General features: G+C 40.4%; 1 protein-coding gene and 1 long non-coding RNA gene across 2 annotated transcripts; one reads left to right on the top strand and one right to left on the bottom strand.

The window, feature by feature from the left end:
* Nucleotides 1–2715: 2715 nt before the first annotated feature.
* LOC140587644 (uncharacterized) lies at nucleotides 2716–3236 on the bottom strand. Its single transcript, XR_011989318.1, has 2 exons — nucleotides 3154–3236; nucleotides 2716–2861 (listed from the first exon to the last, which is right to left on the bottom strand). It is a non-coding gene; the product is annotated as an uncharacterized lncRNA (long non-coding RNA).
* A 748-nt stretch (nucleotides 3237–3984) lies between these two features.
* On the top strand, nucleotides 3985–17633 carry LOC140587643 (uncharacterized). Its single transcript, XM_072709091.1, has 8 exons — nucleotides 3985–4357; nucleotides 7444–7578; nucleotides 8208–8273; nucleotides 12155–12246; nucleotides 13107–13233; nucleotides 13539–13659; nucleotides 13901–13962; nucleotides 14110–17633. Exons 1-8 carry the CDS (start codon nucleotides 4127–4129, stop codon nucleotides 14164–14166), a joined length of 891 nt encoding a protein of 296 aa, XP_072565192.1. The 5' UTR covers nucleotides 3985–4126; the 3' UTR covers nucleotides 14167–17633.
* The last annotated feature ends 649 nt before the right edge of the window (nucleotides 17634–18282 follow it).

Here is an 18282-nt window from a genome sequence, read left to right as displayed (position 1 = left end):
TTTTTGTAAATATTTCAAAAACTACATGATGGAATAGGTCCAATTTTAAAAATCTGGTTCCCAAACTTGTTTTCTACATGTGTGCCCAATTTCATATCATTTGATGCAGCCCAACAGGTTTTACGGAGGAAAGAGCAAATGGTGCAACTGGGAGCCTTTCCTATCCAAAACCTAACCTAAACTAATCTGAAACTTATCCAAAATGGCAATAGTGTAACTAGCAGTGTTTTTTGGGGTAGCAACTTTCTTTCTAAATGCATTACCACTTATAGGTCATAAGTAACAATTTGTCACACATCATCACCACACATTTGTAGGAAAATCTATATTTTATTCACACGACTTGTGCCAAACTTATCCAAAACCTATCCAAACTGGCCACAGTGTAACTAGCAGTGTTTTTTGGGGTAGCGTCTTTCTTTCGAAATGCATTACCACTTATGGGTCATAAGAAACATTTTGTTTCTAACCCTAACCCTGCATAACTGTGCCCAAACAAAGCCCGACAAGTGCCCCGCATAACTGTGCCCAAACAAAGCCCGACAAGTGCCCCGCATAACTTTGCCCAAACAAAGCCCGACAAGTGCCCCGCATAACTTTGCCCAAACAAAGCCGACAAGTACCGTACATAATGTTGCCCAAACAAAGCCGACAAGTACTGTACATAACTTTGCTCAAACAAGGCCGACAAGTGCCCCGCATAACTTTGCCCAAACAGAGCCCCGCGTAACTTTGCCCAAGTGAAAGCCAAATGTACCACAATACAAGTGTTACCAAAGCAAATGTTAATTGTAATTTACTGAATCACGGAATTATAAAAATCTATAGAATAAAAGAGTAAACTGTAAATAAATGTACTTATGTCGAGCGTTGCATCCTCTCCGCGCAAAAAAGCGTCCTCCTCCATCGAATCAATGGATAAAAGCGACACTTTCTTCCCCCGAACCACTCTTCAAAATCATCTTCTGTGCTTTCTCAACAGTGAAAGTCATCCGAGCCATTTTTCTTCAGTCAAAAAAGTTGTTGTCCGAAAATAACTGGGTAAACTCACGGAGACTACGTGCGCAATGCGTAATCGAGACACTCCCACAAATACTGCACCTGCAGATAATAAGTTGCGCATTCATGTCCCCAGCGCGAAAAACAATGCCCAATCAGCACATCCCATACCATTTTGCAAACCTTAGACACACCTCTATTGGATGAAGCAAATGACACTGTAATTTGATGTTCATGTAAAAAGTTTATTATGGTGAAACATAACCATGGGCAAAGGTTCAGTGCATAAAAAATAATGTGCTAGCAGGGAAGCAGAGCATATATCTGAAAAAATACTTGACAATGAAGGATTACAGTGATTGATTTATGTACATAAGAGATCAAGCTTTCAAACGAGGGTAACTTTGTCATTTTATTCATTGGTTTTCTTCTAAAACTCCGAAGATAAAAAACATTGCACGAATGTACAGAATGCCGACTGACATTTTTCCGCGATGAGTGAGCAAGCTATTTGAGAGCATTACAGTCATATTTATGGAAAAATGCGTGTTTTGTCTTAATACTGTGACGGTTTATGAAGTATTGGCCGTGAAAGAAATAGTTTGAAGTGCTTAGTTTTCATTTTATTAACACTTATATTTTACTTCCCGACACTCGACCCGTTTAAAGATGGCTACCATGGTCATTTTATTTTTACTTGTTACAAAAAAACCATGGCACAAAAATTGCGCAACTTTCTACAGATATTATCTGAAAGGTTTTTTGTAGTGTAACAAGCCGTTTTTGGTTGATTTGATACATTTGTTTCTTTTATTGAACGTCATTTTTTTTGTTATTGAAAATTTGGACGTATGCGTCCGAACCACTAGGCGGCGACAATGAAAGTGTTAAAAGTTAAAAGTTTGGGACTTGTGTCGTTTGTGCTTAAAATACGGTGTTTTATCTTGTCAGTGTTTCGCTCGGACATGTCTCTACTTGTTTAAATTCCATCTGCTTTTCTTTCTTTCTTTTAAAAGTTAAAGTTTGGGCCTTGTGTCGTTTGTGCTTAAAATACGGTGTTTCGCTCGGGGCATGTCTCTACTTGTTTAAATTCCGCCTGCTTTTCTTTCTTTCTTTTAAATGTAACACTAAAGTTTTGCCCTAGCTTACGTTCATCCTGCTATATGATTTATTATTCCTTAAAAACGTTATTAAAAATAACACATTAATAAAATACATGTAATGTATTTTTATTCTATTAAAGTTTAACAACCCCCAAACCATACAACCCCCTATCGGCAACACGTGGCATAAGCATGTATGATACCATTTGGCCAAAAACCCCTCCCCCGACTAATCAGAACAAAGGATACGCCCACCTCCTGCTTATGACGTCATAGATGGGAGAGAGCTTTAAGCTCCGCCCAAACTGCCAACTAACCTTTTTTTGCATAGCTTTTAACACTGAGTATGACACAGTTATTGTCCAGGAGAGCATTGAAAAGCTGTCTAAGCTTATCCAGAAGGCTTCAGATGTTGATCTGTCTTTTGACATACCGGAAGAAAGTGAAGAGGTGGTGAACAACATGAGAAGTATGTCTGGCAGGTCCCCCTTTACTGTTGCCTTCAGGACAGTCCAGAATGTGGCCATGGAGAACTACATAGTCATGCCTAATGACAGTAAAAAAAACAAATATTTTTGCCCAACAATGTTACAGACCCTTTTTGATACATACCTGGAAATTTTTCCAATGTGGAGTGGAGTGTGCCTTGGAGATCTGTCACGGCATTCTTCTGTTAATGGCTCTTTGGCCTCCAGGGAGCAAACTCGGGACACAAACTGTCATGTTGAAGCATGGTTTGGGATAGTTAAACATTCCATCCTGCAACAGAAGAGAAAGATGAGGGTAGCAGATTTCATTCGCAAAATGTATACCTCTTTGAAAGGGAGATACACTGAGCACATTCTAAAACTGGACATGCCCATAAAGCTTCAGACCAGATGTCTAAAAACAGGGAAGATAGAAACAAAAGAGGAGCAATGGCATAAAAGACAATTGCAAAACACACCTAAAACCAGGTCAAAATATTACAACACACCAAGTAAACTCCCAGTTCCCAAAGGCAAGAAAGCACAGAAAAAGAAAGAGAAAAAGCCAGGCCCTGAAGAATCACCTGGAGGTGCAGAACTGCAGCCTGGCAGAGAGGAAGACAGGAACAACAATTCTGTCACTGTAGAACAAGATGGAGAATGTAGAGATGAGGTATGAAAAACAGAGAAATTCAATGTGGTCAACTTTCTGATGAATCAAACAGAAAATATAAACATGCTGTTACTATTTATGCAGGTGTCCAAAGGGTCGGAATGGTGAATAGATTGTGCAGCAGAGGAGGAAAAAACTGCCTTAACTACAAAAGCAAGGGTAAGTAAACATTTAAAAGAATTATGAGAAAAATAAAAGCAGATTAAGTATCATAGTATCAGAGTTTGGTGATTTTTGTCATATTTTTATATTTTTCATAGGTGAATCAGCTATTCTCCAAAAATGGAGGAGAGGCTATTGTGTCTGTGGTCACTTCGAGGGATCACTCTGTGTCTCATGTATTACGTGCTACAGAGTTCCAGTCACTTCGCCCAAGTGAGGACATTTATCGAGAGGTGATTACTTTTTTGGCATGCTGGGAGTATGCTGGCGTGTTTGACTGCCGCTGCTCTCCGGTGTATGTTTTGTAGCTCTGCGGCTTGTTTGTTTTTCGAGTTTTATTCAGTTTTATTTGTTTTATCTAATTTTATTCAGTTTTATCTGGAGTTGTTTTATTACTTTAAAATCGCTTTACAAACTTACCTGGATAACACCATTTGTAAAGCTGTACCTGCTAAACGCGGGCTCTCGCCTTGACGCGATCGGCTGTTCTGCCGTCCTCCGTGGCGGAGGTGTGGGAGCTCGGTTCGAGCCACGGGCTGCTTTGTGGAGGAGCAGACGGCAGAGGAGTTTCGGCAGCTCCGTTAATTCCTGGACCGTGGGGAAGAGGAAGGGCCGTTTACGGAGGACGAAGGAGCGCTGGACGCAGCGGCTTTCACCCCCCCGAGGAGCTGTCTGCTGACCTGCGGCCCGGGGAGTTTGTGGGGTCACTGCAGTGTTTGAGAATGCCGCCGCTGCTGCAGTACTCCGCCTCTACCCTTCGCCAGCTCAACACCCGCTGCCTCCCGGACTGCGCTGCTTCTCTCCAACAGCTTGGACTCCTCCGCAACTCCCGTCCTTCACATCGGGGATCTGGACGTATTTTTTCTCACCATATCTCATCTGTGGACGCCATCCCGTCCATCTGGTCCTACCGCTCTGATACTTCCGCATTGCGTCATCACAACAACCGATACGTGAGTCAATCCAACCTCCGCTCTGTTCCTCGCGCATCACAACACACTGCAAATTCACGTCATCTGAACTTTTCTCTCCTTAACACCCGCTCCCTCAGCAATAAGGAACTAATTTTAAATGAGTACATCATAGACAATAAACTGGATTTTCTCTGTTTGACTGAAACCTGGCATAAACCTATGGACTATCTCTCCCTAAATCAGACCACACCCCCTGGATTCACTTTTGTTGAAAATCCCCGTTCTAAAGGGCGCGGCGGCGGCACAGCTGTTATTTTTAAAAAAGACATTAAATTAACCCCTCTCTCTTTCTCAAAATTTCACTCATTTGAATATACTGCTTTCAAACTGTCCGGTCCATCTCCACTTGTAACTGCTGTTATTTACCGCTCGCCGAAACCTGACCCCTCATTCCTTCCAGACCTCACAGATTTTCTGACTCAGTTAAGTGCCATATCATCTTCCATCCTTCTGCTTGGTGACTTTAATTTTCACATTGACAATGTCAACTCCAAACCCGCTGCTGAATTCATGGACCTTCTTCAATTGTTCAATATCACCCAATATGTTAATTTCCCCACTCATACTCATGGTCACATTCTTGATTTGGTTTGCTCCAATGGTCCCACAATAATCAATCTCTCCAGCCATAATCTTTGTATATCTGACCATTTTGCCATAAATTTTAACATACAAATCCCACTCACAGCTCATAAAGCAAAACGTATCATAACCTTCAGAAATCTAAAATCCATTGACACTTCTGCTCTTTCTGCTCTTCTTTCTTCTAAACTGCCTACCTTCACTTCCCCTCTGTCTGAAAACCCTTCTGAACTTGTCAATCATTACAATAATACCCTCTCCTACTGTCTTGATGAACTGGCCCCCACTAAAACTAAAACCGTTTCCTTCACTTATACTGCCCCCTGGTACACTCCTGAGCTTCATCAAATGAAGTCTCGTAAGCGCCAGCTTGAGAGACTGTACAAGAAATCTGGTTTAACTGTTCATCTCCAAATCTACACAGACTACATACAGCAATACAAAGATACATTAAACTCTACCCGGTCCAAATACTACTCCAACCTCATCTACTCCGGTTCTAATAACCCTAAAGCTCTCTTTTCCACAATAAACACACTCCTAAAGCCTAACAACATCCCCTCATCTTCCTTCACCACTGACAAATGCAATCAATTTCAATCATTCTTTCAGTCCAAAATAGATTCTGTTTACAGTTCAATAGACCTTTCCTCTTCCCACGCTGTTCCACCTGATCCTCCTCCGCCCAATCAACAGCTCTCTCACTTCACACCCATTACCCCTGCTCACCTGACAAAACTTTTTTCTGGCATTAAAACTTCCACATGTTCCCTGGACCCTATTCCCTCTCCTCTAATCAAAGCCTGTCTTCCTGTTCTCTCTCCACTGATCACCCAAATTATAAACTCCTCCCTCTCCTCCGGTTTTGTTCCACAGTCTCTCAAGCTGGCTGCTATTACCCCCATTCTCAAAAAACCAAACCTCGACCCCGACAACTGTGCTAATTTCCGTCCCATATCCAACCTCCCCTTTCTGTCTAAAATCCTGGAACGTGTAGTTGCCGCTCAACTCCAAACCCACCTTTCTTTCAACAGTCTCTATGAACCATTCCAGTCTGGCTTCCGTCCTAAACACAGCACCGAAACAGCTCTGCTCAAAATCACTAATGACCTTCTCCTCTCCTCTGACTCTGGCCACCTCTCCATTCTCATCCTCCTGGACCTCACTGCAGCCTTTGACACTATCAGTCACTCCATCCTCCTGTCTCGTCTCAAAAACTCATTGAACATCACCGGCTCTGCTCTCTTCTGGCTCCGGTCCTATCTCACAAATCGACAACAGTTTATCCATTTTAATCATTGTTCATCTACTATAGCCCCCCTGCAGCAGGGGGTACCCCAGGGTTCGGTGCTTGGTCCTCTCCTATTCATTCTCTACATCCTCCCCCTCGGCAACATCATTCGTCGTCACGGTCTCCGCTTTCATTGCTACGCTGACGACATTCAACTTTACATCTCCACAACATCCATCAACCCCAGCATCCACTCCACTCTCACCCACTGTCTAACAGACATTAAAAACTGGATGAATCATAATTTCCTCAAACTAAACAGTGACAAAACAGACTTCATCATCATCGGTCCACACAACATCACCAAATCCTCACTACATTTCAGTGTGCACTTTGACAACACCATACTCTCTCCATCCCCACTCATCCGTAACCTCGGTGTACTCTTAGACCCCACTCTTTCATTTGAACCCCACGTCAAGCACATAACCCGGACTGCATTCTTTCACCTTAAAAACATAGCCCGTCTCCGCCCATCACTCACCTTCTCTGCCGCTGAAACTCTCATCCACGCATTTATCACATCCAGAATCGATTACTGCAATAGCATCCTCTACGGTTCACCATCCAAAACTCTCAACAGATTACAGTACATTCAGAATTCCGCTGCCCGGCTCCTTACCCAAACCCGCTCACGTGAACACATCACCCCTGTCCTCCAAAAGCTACACTGGCTCCCCGTCCCTCAGCGCATCCACTTCAAAATCCTTCTCATCACATTCAAAGCACTCCACAACCTGGCCCCTTCTTACCTCACAGACCTGCTCCATCACCATACTCCATCTCGCTCCCTACGCTCGTCCAGCTCGAACCTCCTGTCCCTGCCCTGTAGGACCAAGCTCCGAACCTGGGGGGACAGAGCCTTCTCCATCGCTGCCCCCACCCTCTGGAACTCACTGCCCAAATCCCTCCGCGACTGCTCTGACCTCCCTACTTTTAAAACGGAACTCAAAACTCACCTGTTTAAAATTGCTTTTAATGTTTGATTTTATGTTGTAAATTGTGTGTTCTTTTATTCTATTGTGCTGTGAAGCGTCTTTGAGTGTCTTGAAAAGCGCTTTATAAATAAAATGTATTATTATTTATTATTATTATTCTTAGATTAACTTTTCAGTTATAATGATACTGATGATGTGTATGTTCGCAGTAATAGAAATGTATGGTCATTTATGATGTTTAACTTTATTTCCAGGTAATTGAACTTTATTTCCAAATTCAAATGAACAAAGGTAAAAAAGGAAAGGAACTCTATCACTTAAACCTCTATACCATGGGAGTCATCTTCAGAGGTGATGAAAAAGCCTTTGTAAGATTTCGCCTTGTTAAGGTAAGTTTTGTCAGCATGTTGCTTTATTTATTTCTAATGTGTGATCTACATATTACTAGACAACTAATCGAAGAGGTGATAAAGTACCTACTTCTCTTCACTTCTACCCTCGTTAATAATGCACAAATGTATGAACATGTATAAGCATGCAAATTGAAAATTCCTTATGACTTTTAACCCCGAAAAGTTTTGGTTACCTTAATATTTTCTTATAGTTAGCATATTGTAGCAACTTTAATTGAAATTCTTCAAGCAATTTAAGCCAATGTTGTGAGGGAGTTGATTCAGCTGACATTTTGCATCAGCCCCAAAGTAATTTTATACAGAAGCTCTGAGAAGTTGTTTTCAAGGAAAGAATCTGACACTGGCCCTGTCAAAACAAATTCAGACAAAATACCAATCACTATAAAAATAATAAACCCTTTGAAATCCTGTTTTTTAGTGTAGGTGTTCTTTAACCCTTAAGACCTTAAAGTAGGTTAGTTACACTTATTCAGTTACTGGGTCGCATCAACCAATCACATAAGCCCTGGCAAATTTGTTTTTTTCTGGACACACATATAGCAAAGGTTCTTTTTGTTGGATCTATTCTACATACTGTAAAAAATGATAACACTTTTGTGTTACAGGTAAATCTGTCAAAGTATCAAGGCATCATTGGTGCATGCAATACCGGTGATCACTGGATATTAGTGGTAAGGGTTGCTTTTTAATAAAATATCTGCTCAGGCCACTGAGCAGGGGGCATATCCTCACAATTAACCCCTAAGGACACACCAGACCATCTAACCTTATGGTCTATGTTTACGTATTCTGGCACTTGTCCCTTTAGAACTTGAAAGGAGTAACAACATCCACTGGATTCCACTCAACAGACAAGGCAAAACCCGCTTTGTCTTTTGTCCTTATTTTCCTTTTATTTGGACCTCAGCAAGGTAAACAATATTGCCACCAGATAAAATAGTCAGGTAGAAAACCTTTAAGCAAACAAGAAAAAGAAACAGACCCCAAGCTATTACATACACATGAGCATAACCAATGGACATCCATTAATGTGCAAATATGCAAATGCATGTACAAATACAAATTTCAAAATTACATAATCAATAAGTTATTTAATTTTAATAAAGTTAATAGATACCTTCTAAAAATGACATCTTGGTAGGAAAATATTGATACACATTACATTCATATTATACAATAAATTCCTTCCCTCCCGACACATAAGACACCTTCAACTCGTCTTTAATCTCCTTATACATCTCGCCGGTAACACATGCCTGCTTTTTATCCTACAGCTCAACCACCATTTTCGTCATATTTAAACTAACCGGAGCGGCAGCAACAGTAAACAATATAAATAAATTTCTCTCCTTACCAGCTGCCTCTCCAGTCTCTGATGATGTTATTCTTTTGCACAATCTCCCAGAACGCCGAAGCAATTAAGCATACAACAACATCTTCTTGTGCGCCTCTCCAGGGCTAGACATAAGCCGCGGCACCGCGGCCAATGGCCGTCGTGCCTTTCAAAATTGGCCGCACGCCTCCTCAAAATTGAAGTACCTTACGGCCAAGATTGGCCTGCCTTTAATGTTTGTCTGGCCGTATGCCCCCTTTTTACCGAAAGTAACGTTCATTACACAAAAGACTTGCGCACGACACGGTCCACTTTACCTCGTCAACAATCGATGCATCTGTACTGAACCCGAACCCAACCTTCGATACGAGAAACGAGGTCGACCCGCACATCTCGTAATTCCCAACTACTGAATGAACCGCAATGAATTCTGGACTAATACGATCATTTGTTCGTCGCATGATTGGCTGGTACGGTATGTATCGTCCAGCCTACTATGGAGCCACAGCAATGACAATGGTGCATCATCGGGGGTTACGTTTTTGATTGGAAAAGCCATCCGACGGTTTCCGAATAACAGATAGGTGTCCTCTTCGGTAATCATCGTGTAGTTGTCGTCTGCTGCTTATGCTGTCACCATGCCTCGCAAAGATCGAGAACGTAAAAGAAAGCAAGCTGAACTCGCGGCTACTGCCGCAAAATGTTGCAAATTATCTACTTTGTTCAGGTAAGTGTCAGATGGTGTTGTAAAAAAACATTTGCCGAGGCAGAGCAGATTTGACTCAGAGAAGTACCAAGCTCTGCTGGGAGGATATAGGACTGGTAGCGTGCAGTGTGCAAAAAACGAACGTCAAGTCAACTGTCATGTACACTAAAAGAATACGGGTGTTCTGAGCAAACAAATACAAAAATATTGACGGCTCCTTTATTGTTGGATTTTGTTTTTTGAAATAAAGCTATATATATATACTGTATATATATATATATTAGGGCTGTCAAACGATTAAAATTTTTAATCAGATTAATCACAGGGTTGCTGTGGATTAATTTAGATTAATCACGATTAAATATGATTCATTTTTAATCTATATTAATCACAATTCATTTTGCATGAGCAAACAGACTCAAGAAAAAAGGGAATATAAATGCACTTAAGATGTTTATTGAACATCTTAAACACGACTCGGATGCATTACATCTGCCACAGAAGTGCAATACCATGGACCCATATCAAAAAGCAAGATTTTTTGCTTAGCCGGACAACTTGTCGTATTTAAGATACCTCAGTTTAAATGGTCTTTATCTTCGTTCACTTACAATTAGCCCGAACTACCGTAAATCCGACAAATAATCCGACTAATCATGAAATCCAATTGTACCCCGGTTAATTGCCATTGTTAGCAATATCAGTTGATTACACATTACGCGCGGTGCTTTACATATAAAACTCCGTAGCAACACGTCCACAGATAAGTTGGACGGTATAGTGTGTGCGACTGATTTAATGAGTCACAAATGAGAAGTAGTGCTTAAACAGTATAAAACTACAACTTTCCCTTCTGTTGATAAGAGGCGCAGTCATCTCAGATTCTGAACTCGGGATCCTCTGTGCTGCTCCGAGATATTTCTCGGATCTCCGAGAAACTGGAGCGGGCATGTTCTCACTTCCGCTTTCAAAACTCCGGAATACGACTCGGAATACGAGTTCCCAGGGCAAATGGAACGCACCAATACTGCCTGAAATGGGTTGACAGAGACATTTCAGGCATTTTGAGTCATTCTGCGCTGCAGATGGGTTAATTGCGTTAAAAATTTTAATCAGATTAATCATGATGATGGATTAATCCGCGTTAATCCGTTAATTTCGACAGCCCTAATATATATATATATATATATATATATATATATATATATATTCTGTCTCAAATCGAAGGTCGTATTGCGTAGGTTGTCTAAACTTGGTAATTACAGTAATTGGTAATTAGTGACTCAGTACTGGCCCAATGCCTTTTTGGAAAGTTTCTGCTTTTTTGAAAATAAAAAAAATGCATCCTTTATGGAAATAAAATTCCTCCACAAGGCCCGAGGTGTCCTATGAAATTTAAATAAATGAAAAAAACATTTTTACTCCAGATTTTGGCCTTGTGCCCTAGAAAAAATATGAATAGCCAAGGCCAAAGTGGCTGTGCCCTCCTAAATCCTTATGTCTAGCCCTGCCTCTCCAAACTAAATCGTTTCAGTGCGGCCTTTCACCTGCTTCCTGCTACGTCGCATGCGTGACGTCGCGTGCATGACGTCACAGGCGATATCACACTCATTGGACCGTAATAGCCTACATTGTTTGACTGAACACTTTGCCTTGACTGCTGTATAGCTTAGCAGGTTGAGTATGTGGCTCAAAGTAAGAACTTGCAGGTTCTGAGTTCAAAACTGGCTCACAACCAGCTTTACCTGTCTTAGTGGTTGAATTTATGTTCCTTGTTGCATTATAGTTTTCTGGCCTTGGTTCCCCCTGCTTGTGTCTTGTTCTGGTTTGTTTTTGGTACCTGTTGATTTAGTAATTAATCCAGTGTGATTCTCGTAAGTAATCAGTGTTCCTTAGTTTCAATGTATGTTATAGTTTACTAATCTGTGTTCATTAATGTGGTCACTCACCTGTTGTCTGTTGTCCCTGCTTTGTTGTTGATTATCTAATGTTTCATTCCTGTCCCCTTGTTAGCCCAGTTCAGTTTGTGTATTTCAGTTCCTGCTTGTGTTCATGTCTTTGCTGAGTCATTGTGTCATCGCTACTTTGTGTTCTTAGCTCTGCTTACTATCTATTCTACCTGTTTTCTGAGTTCCCTACAGTAGTTGTGTTTTACTTGATGGTATTTACTCTTTGTTGTTACCAGTTTATTTGTGACCCCTTGTGGTTCTTGTATATGTGGTTTCCCAATGTGTGTGTTCAGTCTATTAAATTAAACCCTTGATCTCTTGGAGTTGCCAGTGGATAGTCATCTTTTTCCCACCTGCGCCATGCCATGACAATATGCATATACTGGCCACATTTGTTACCAGGGTAATATAGTTCTGGTAATAAAACCGTTACTAACTTGTCAAACATCCACTATCAATAGTCTCTATGCAAGCAGTGAACATTTTTATTCTTAATTGTACAAAGCGATAAATCCCTTCATTATCCATTATGTTGCATGTAACGCACAAATTACCTCTTTACAGTACCTCAGTGCACATTTGAGAAGGGTGTATGTCCTTGATCCTCTTGGACATGAAGAACTGAAGAAGGCAAAACGAGCAGCTGAGAGGTTCACGTAAGTATCTTGTTAAGAGTGAATATTTGAATTAATTATCAGTAAGTAATCACAAGTAATCTCTGAAACTTTATGTTGACCATAGATACAAAAAAATTAATTTACTAAAATAAACTCAAAAGCACAGTACTTGCAGCAGTGTGTGCACTATATTACAATGGCAGGCATATTTTGGAATGTCGTTGTTTTAGAATAGAATGATACTTTATTGATCCTGGTGAGGAAATTCTATTGTTTTCCACCTTATCATGCTCTCCATGAGACACACACAAATGAGAGCAAGGTTAAGGGGTCACAGCAAAGGGCAGCCACCTACAGTACCTGTCAAGCTGGTGGTTAAGGTCCTTGCACAAGGGCCCAAAGATATGTGACTGTTCAGCCAAGGCCAAGACTTGAACCAGTGGCCTTTGGATCACAGGCACAGAGGCTAAGCCCTCCAAGCAACACACACTGCTATAATATAAACCACTAAATAAACTAATTTTAAAAACTCCAAAACACAATGCTTGCATTAGTGTGCACACTGTTTTACAATGGCATTATTTGGAGTGTGATTGTTTCACGGCAAACACAGCCACAGCCCTCCTAAATAAGCCATTTTTTTAATTTGTTATCCTAACTATCAGTATTTTCTTTTGTTATTTGAATGATGACATTAAATATGAAAAAACATTTGTCTTTCCTGATTTTAATTAGGTAAAGACCTTTAATTGTGTATATTTTTTATGTCCACTGTAATTATAAGGACATGCTTAATATTGGTAAAACAGGATAGCCGCTATTAAAGTCTGTCACTATAAGAAGAGCAGCAGTAGATGTACATGACATCACTTATATACTAATATATTTATGTTCTCAAGTGCCCTGTTCAAGAGACGGAGAAATGCGTTGGGAAAAGAGGAATGGGTGGACACTGTCTGGCAGCCTGCTGTTGTCCCACACAGCAGACAAATCGATGCCACAAGTTGTGGGATCTTTGTGATGGAGGTCAGAATATTGTAGATTGCTGCATTTTAATATGAATACTACGTATGCTGCACATTCTGCATTAGAATCAAATTAATGTTTGAATTAAACAATAAAAGATCTATTTGGGTCCAATGAACATGTAATGTGTAAATACACCCTCCACCACTTCTGTATATTTTGGGTCCAGGGACATATAGCATTCTGGTATATACTGGCGGAATAATCCTTCCGGACACAATTTCATAATTCTTTAGATATCGGCCAAGTGTAGATGCAAAAGTTGTTGTGAAAGTATTTGTTTAAATTCCCGTCATTACCAACAGATGGGGTCCACTATTATTTCCTCTTTTCTTGATTTGCCTGGACACATTGAGGTCGGGAGCAGTTCACAAGAAATTGCAAGGCGCAGACTTGAAATCGCCAGTGAAATTTTGGAAAACTCAGGTAATGCTCAGTTATACCATTATGTGCCAGGTTAAGGATTAAGCCTAGTTATAGACTATACTGCTGAATGAGATAACTCCATTGAGATTCCAACTAAATCCCTGGCTAGGGTTAATCACTGACCCAGCTGCCAGCCCAATATGGACTACATAGGAAAACTAATACTAAACATTTGAAAAATAATATCTGATTCTTAAATTCAAATATAGATTTATCCTTCTCATCTTATTACTTACTGTAGAACCTCTTGATGACCTGTGCCAGTTATGTGGACGGAAGTCCTACCCTGCGCATACTCGCTGGGTGAGAACTTCTCTAACCATTGTAAATTATTAAGAACATAAGAAATTTACAAATGAGAGGAGGCCATTCGGCCCATCAAGCTCGTTTGGGGAGAATTCCACTTAGTGTGCATATGTGCCTTAAGATGTCTTACTTTTTTCACTGCAGATTCAGTGTAGCCAGTGCAATTACTGGTTTCACGAAAAAATGCCTGTCCCGGTCTGAGAAAGACTGGATGTACTTCTCAGAGAAGACACATGACTGGGTGTGTTCTCATTGTGAAACAAACCAGTGACACAAAGACCACCTGCTTGTGAGGGGGTTTGTTAAGTCTGAGGTTAACGTTTCTTTAAATATGTTAATGGTCAAGCACTGAATGTTTTAGGTTTTAAATTTGTTTATTTATGTTTGAATTTTTTACAAATTAATGTAAAGTTCTTATTATATAATATAATATGTAATGTTGCCTAAGTCTCACAGTAAGAAGGGACAACCGAACAAGCAGAAAAATAAGGAGAAACCAAAGGACCACAAGGGGTCAAAACAGGAGTCTGGGAGGTACAATAAAGAGAGTCTGTAGACTAATTTAAAGCGGGGGTAGAATTCAGGGCAATGAGGCAGAGGACACACTAACTGCAGTGGGGAACAGAGCGACACCAACACTGACCACTACAGGGGCAAACACCAACAATGACTGAACTAAGGAATGTCACATAAGGGGGTTCTAATATTTGGGGGCTAACAAGGACCAGAAGAGGGACACATGCGAATGGTAAGAAACCAAATTAGAAAAAACTGGAAGGTCAGCAGAAACCTCCACTAACCAACCAGGAACATGGCAGGATGGATTTCACAAATTTTCTACAGGTTTCACAAGTGCCAATGTGCATGATATGTGTAGCTTTACTCATGTCCTTTATCCACATGCTGAAATTAAGTTGCTGGGCTCATTGTTTTTTGAGCACTGGGATGCTGTATGTCCCACCTGCACCGAAAACAATGGATATGAGGCATATCATTTGATTTCACAAATTTTCTACAGGTTTCACAAGTGCCAAAGGCTATGGTATGTGTAGCTTTACTCATGTACTTCAACCACATGTTTGTTCATTAATTTCCTCTAGTCAGCGCACTAAATTACGAAGGTCAATATTATGTATTTTGACAATAATATAAGTATTATTATAATAATTATTATTATAATATAAGTATACTTATATTATAATATAATATATTATAATATAAGTATTATTTTACCATTTATGCAAATTCCTTATTTATATTCCATTGCTACTTTACAAAAGTCTTCGAGGAGTCTTTCATGACAGCATTAGCAACTTACCAACTGTCTAACTAGTGTAGACCTGAATAATACAGCACATAAAATGACACTTGTTAAACTCACCTCAACATTCCTTTTACAATCGTTTAAACCGTCATGGGCAATGCTGAAATCACTGTTGCAAACAGTACAGAGCGCGCAACATTGTCATTATTTTCATCCTTATTAGACAAGGATACACTTTTGTGTAGTCTGAAGTGAAATGCGTTTTATATTTTCGTTTTTTGGGGCACTCTACCTCTGTCATGATGCTCCACTGAACTGATAACTTCGGTCCTCGAGAAGTTAAATAAAAGCTCGCCCGCATTGAAATCTGATTGGCTTATTTTGCTAAGTAAACCAATCAGGATGCTGTCTGTCTAGCACGGGCTACAGGCACACACGCAGGAATCCACACATGCACGTTCTCTCTCTCTCTCTCTCTCTCGCTCATTCCGTCATGCGCGCATGTCTCTCAAGTGCGCGATGCACACTCTACTGTCTCGCATGCATGCTCTTGTTTACTTGCTCTTCTTTCCTGGATATTTTATTCAATCAGGGAATCGCTGTCAATATCCTGGAGACTCCCGGAACTTCCGGTAGACTCGGGATGTCTGGATAACTGCTTATTTGTACTATAATGATAGCTGTTAATTTTCAGGGAGCTGTGATGATATTCGAAATTTGTGCAGGGTTATATAAGTACTGTGAAGCTGTCGTTATCCAGTTAAATGTTTAAAAATATTTATAATTTTATCATATTTTATGTATCCTTTCAGCTTATTCACAGGTCTCTCCTGCATTCATCCGTCCATGCCTACTTTAATGTAAAATCAGACAGATTGCTTAACTTGTAGCTGTCCAATTACGCGTACATATTTTATTGCTGCAGATAATTAAGGTAGGTAATACAACGCTGAAGGTAATTCAAGGTCACCTAAAGGATTATTAGGAACACCATAATAATACGGTGTTTGACCCCCTTTCGCCTTCAGAACTGCCTTAATTCTACGTGGCATTGATTCAACAAGGTGCTGAAAGCATTCTTTAGAAATGTTGGCCCATATTGATAGGATAGCATCTTGCAGTTGATGGAGATTTGTGGGATGCACATCCAGGGCACGAAGCTCCCGTTCCACCACATCCCAAAGATGCTCTATTGGGTTGAGATCTGGTGACTGTGGGGGCCATTGTAGTACAGTGAACTCATAGTCATGTTCAAGAAACCAATTTGAAATGATTCGAGCTTTGTGACATGGTGCATTATCCAGCTGGAAGTAGCCATCAGAGGATGGGTACATGGTGGTCATAAAGGGATGGACATGGTCAGAAACAATGCTCAGGTAGGCCGTGGCATTTAAACGATGCCCAATTGGCACTAAGGGGCCTAAAGTGTGCCAAGAAAACATCCCCCACACCATTACACCACCACCACCAGCCTCCACAGTGGTAACAAGGCATGATAGATCCATGTTCTCATTCTGTTTACACCAAATTCTGACTACCATTTGAATGTATCAACAGAAATCGAGACTCATCAGACCAGGCAACATTTTTCCAGTCTTCAACTGTCCAATTTTGGTGAGCTCGTGCAAATTGTAGCCTCTTTTTCCTATTTGTAGTGGAGATGAGTGGTACCCGGTGGGGTCTTCTGCTGTTGTAGCCCATCCGCCTCAAGGTTGTGCGTGTTGTGGCTTCACAAATGCTTTGCTGCATACCTCGGTTGTAACGAGTGGTTATTTCAGTCAAAGTTGCTCTTCTATCAGCTTGAATCAGTCGGCCCATTCTCCTCTGACCTCTAGCATCAACAAGGCATTTTCGCCCACAGGACTGCCGCATACTGGATGTTTTTCCCTTTGCACACCATTCTTTGTAAACCCTAGAAATGGTTGTGCGTGAAAATCCCAGTAACTGAGCAGATTGTGAAATACTCAGACCGGCCCGTCTGGCACCAACAACCATGCCACGCTCAATATTGCTTAAATCACCTTTCTTTCCCATTCTGACATTCAGTTTGGAGTTCAGGAGATTGTCTTGACCAGGACCACACCCCTAAATGCACTGAAGCAACTGCCATGTGATTGGTTGATTAGATAATTGCATTAATGAGAAATTGAACAGGTGTTCCTAATAAACCTTTAGGTGAGTGTATGTACAACATGTGGTCATTTCAGTCAGACAAACGTTTAAAATGGAAAATGATCTTTCCGTTTTTACCAGCAATTTCCATAGCATGTCTTAGTCGAAGTACTACGCTGCCATCTATTGGACAAGTCAGGTTACTGAATCGTGAAATGTGTCTGTACTGAAATGGATAAAACAAACATAATATCTTCAGTCATGTTTTCTTTTAGGACCACTACAAGAGGATTATCAGTATGAAGGTTTATCAATAAAAATAATTTATTAAAATAAATATTACAGGACTCTCCCTGAAAATAAGATGCTCTTAGCTTCCAAAGCCAAGGACACATTCTAGTGATTTTCCAGGAGACTGGACCTAACTAACCTGGGGCCTTATGAAAAACAATCAATCAGTTCATGTTGAAGTTCACAAGGTGTGGAGAACAAGAAACACAAGTAAGGGAGAAAGGCAAGGTGCAAAGCATACACAAGCAGTGTAACGACATATCAGTTACAATGTATGATTAAAAATACATCATTTCTCACAGTATGAATAGTGGCCCGTTGCTCCTACTATAGCCTCACACCTCCAGGGTCATGGGTTCAATCTGCACACCTGCTGTAATAAACAGTGAAGTTATTACAGTAACATGATGTTTATCAGTAAAATAGTACAATATTGTAGAAAAAATGCTTTATGAATATTTATGAGAAACTGCAAAAAAATAAACTGTAGAATTTACTCAGATTGAACGATGTAACAATTTGCACTCACTTTTTTGGGTTGATTTTAAACCCTTTTTAAGTAAAGTATACCCAATTCTAGGAGACATTTTAAATAAATAAAGCTATAATCTACCTACTGTCACAGTACCATCCTATAAGATTTACTCAAA

The sequence above is a fragment of the Paramormyrops kingsleyae genome, chromosome 2 (genome assembly GCF_048594095.1).
Source record: "Paramormyrops kingsleyae isolate MSU_618 chromosome 2, PKINGS_0.4, whole genome shotgun sequence".
Classification (NCBI taxonomy): Eukaryota; Metazoa; Chordata; class Actinopteri; order Osteoglossiformes; family Mormyridae; genus Paramormyrops; species Paramormyrops kingsleyae.
This window is presented reverse-complemented; position numbering and strand designations above follow the sequence as displayed.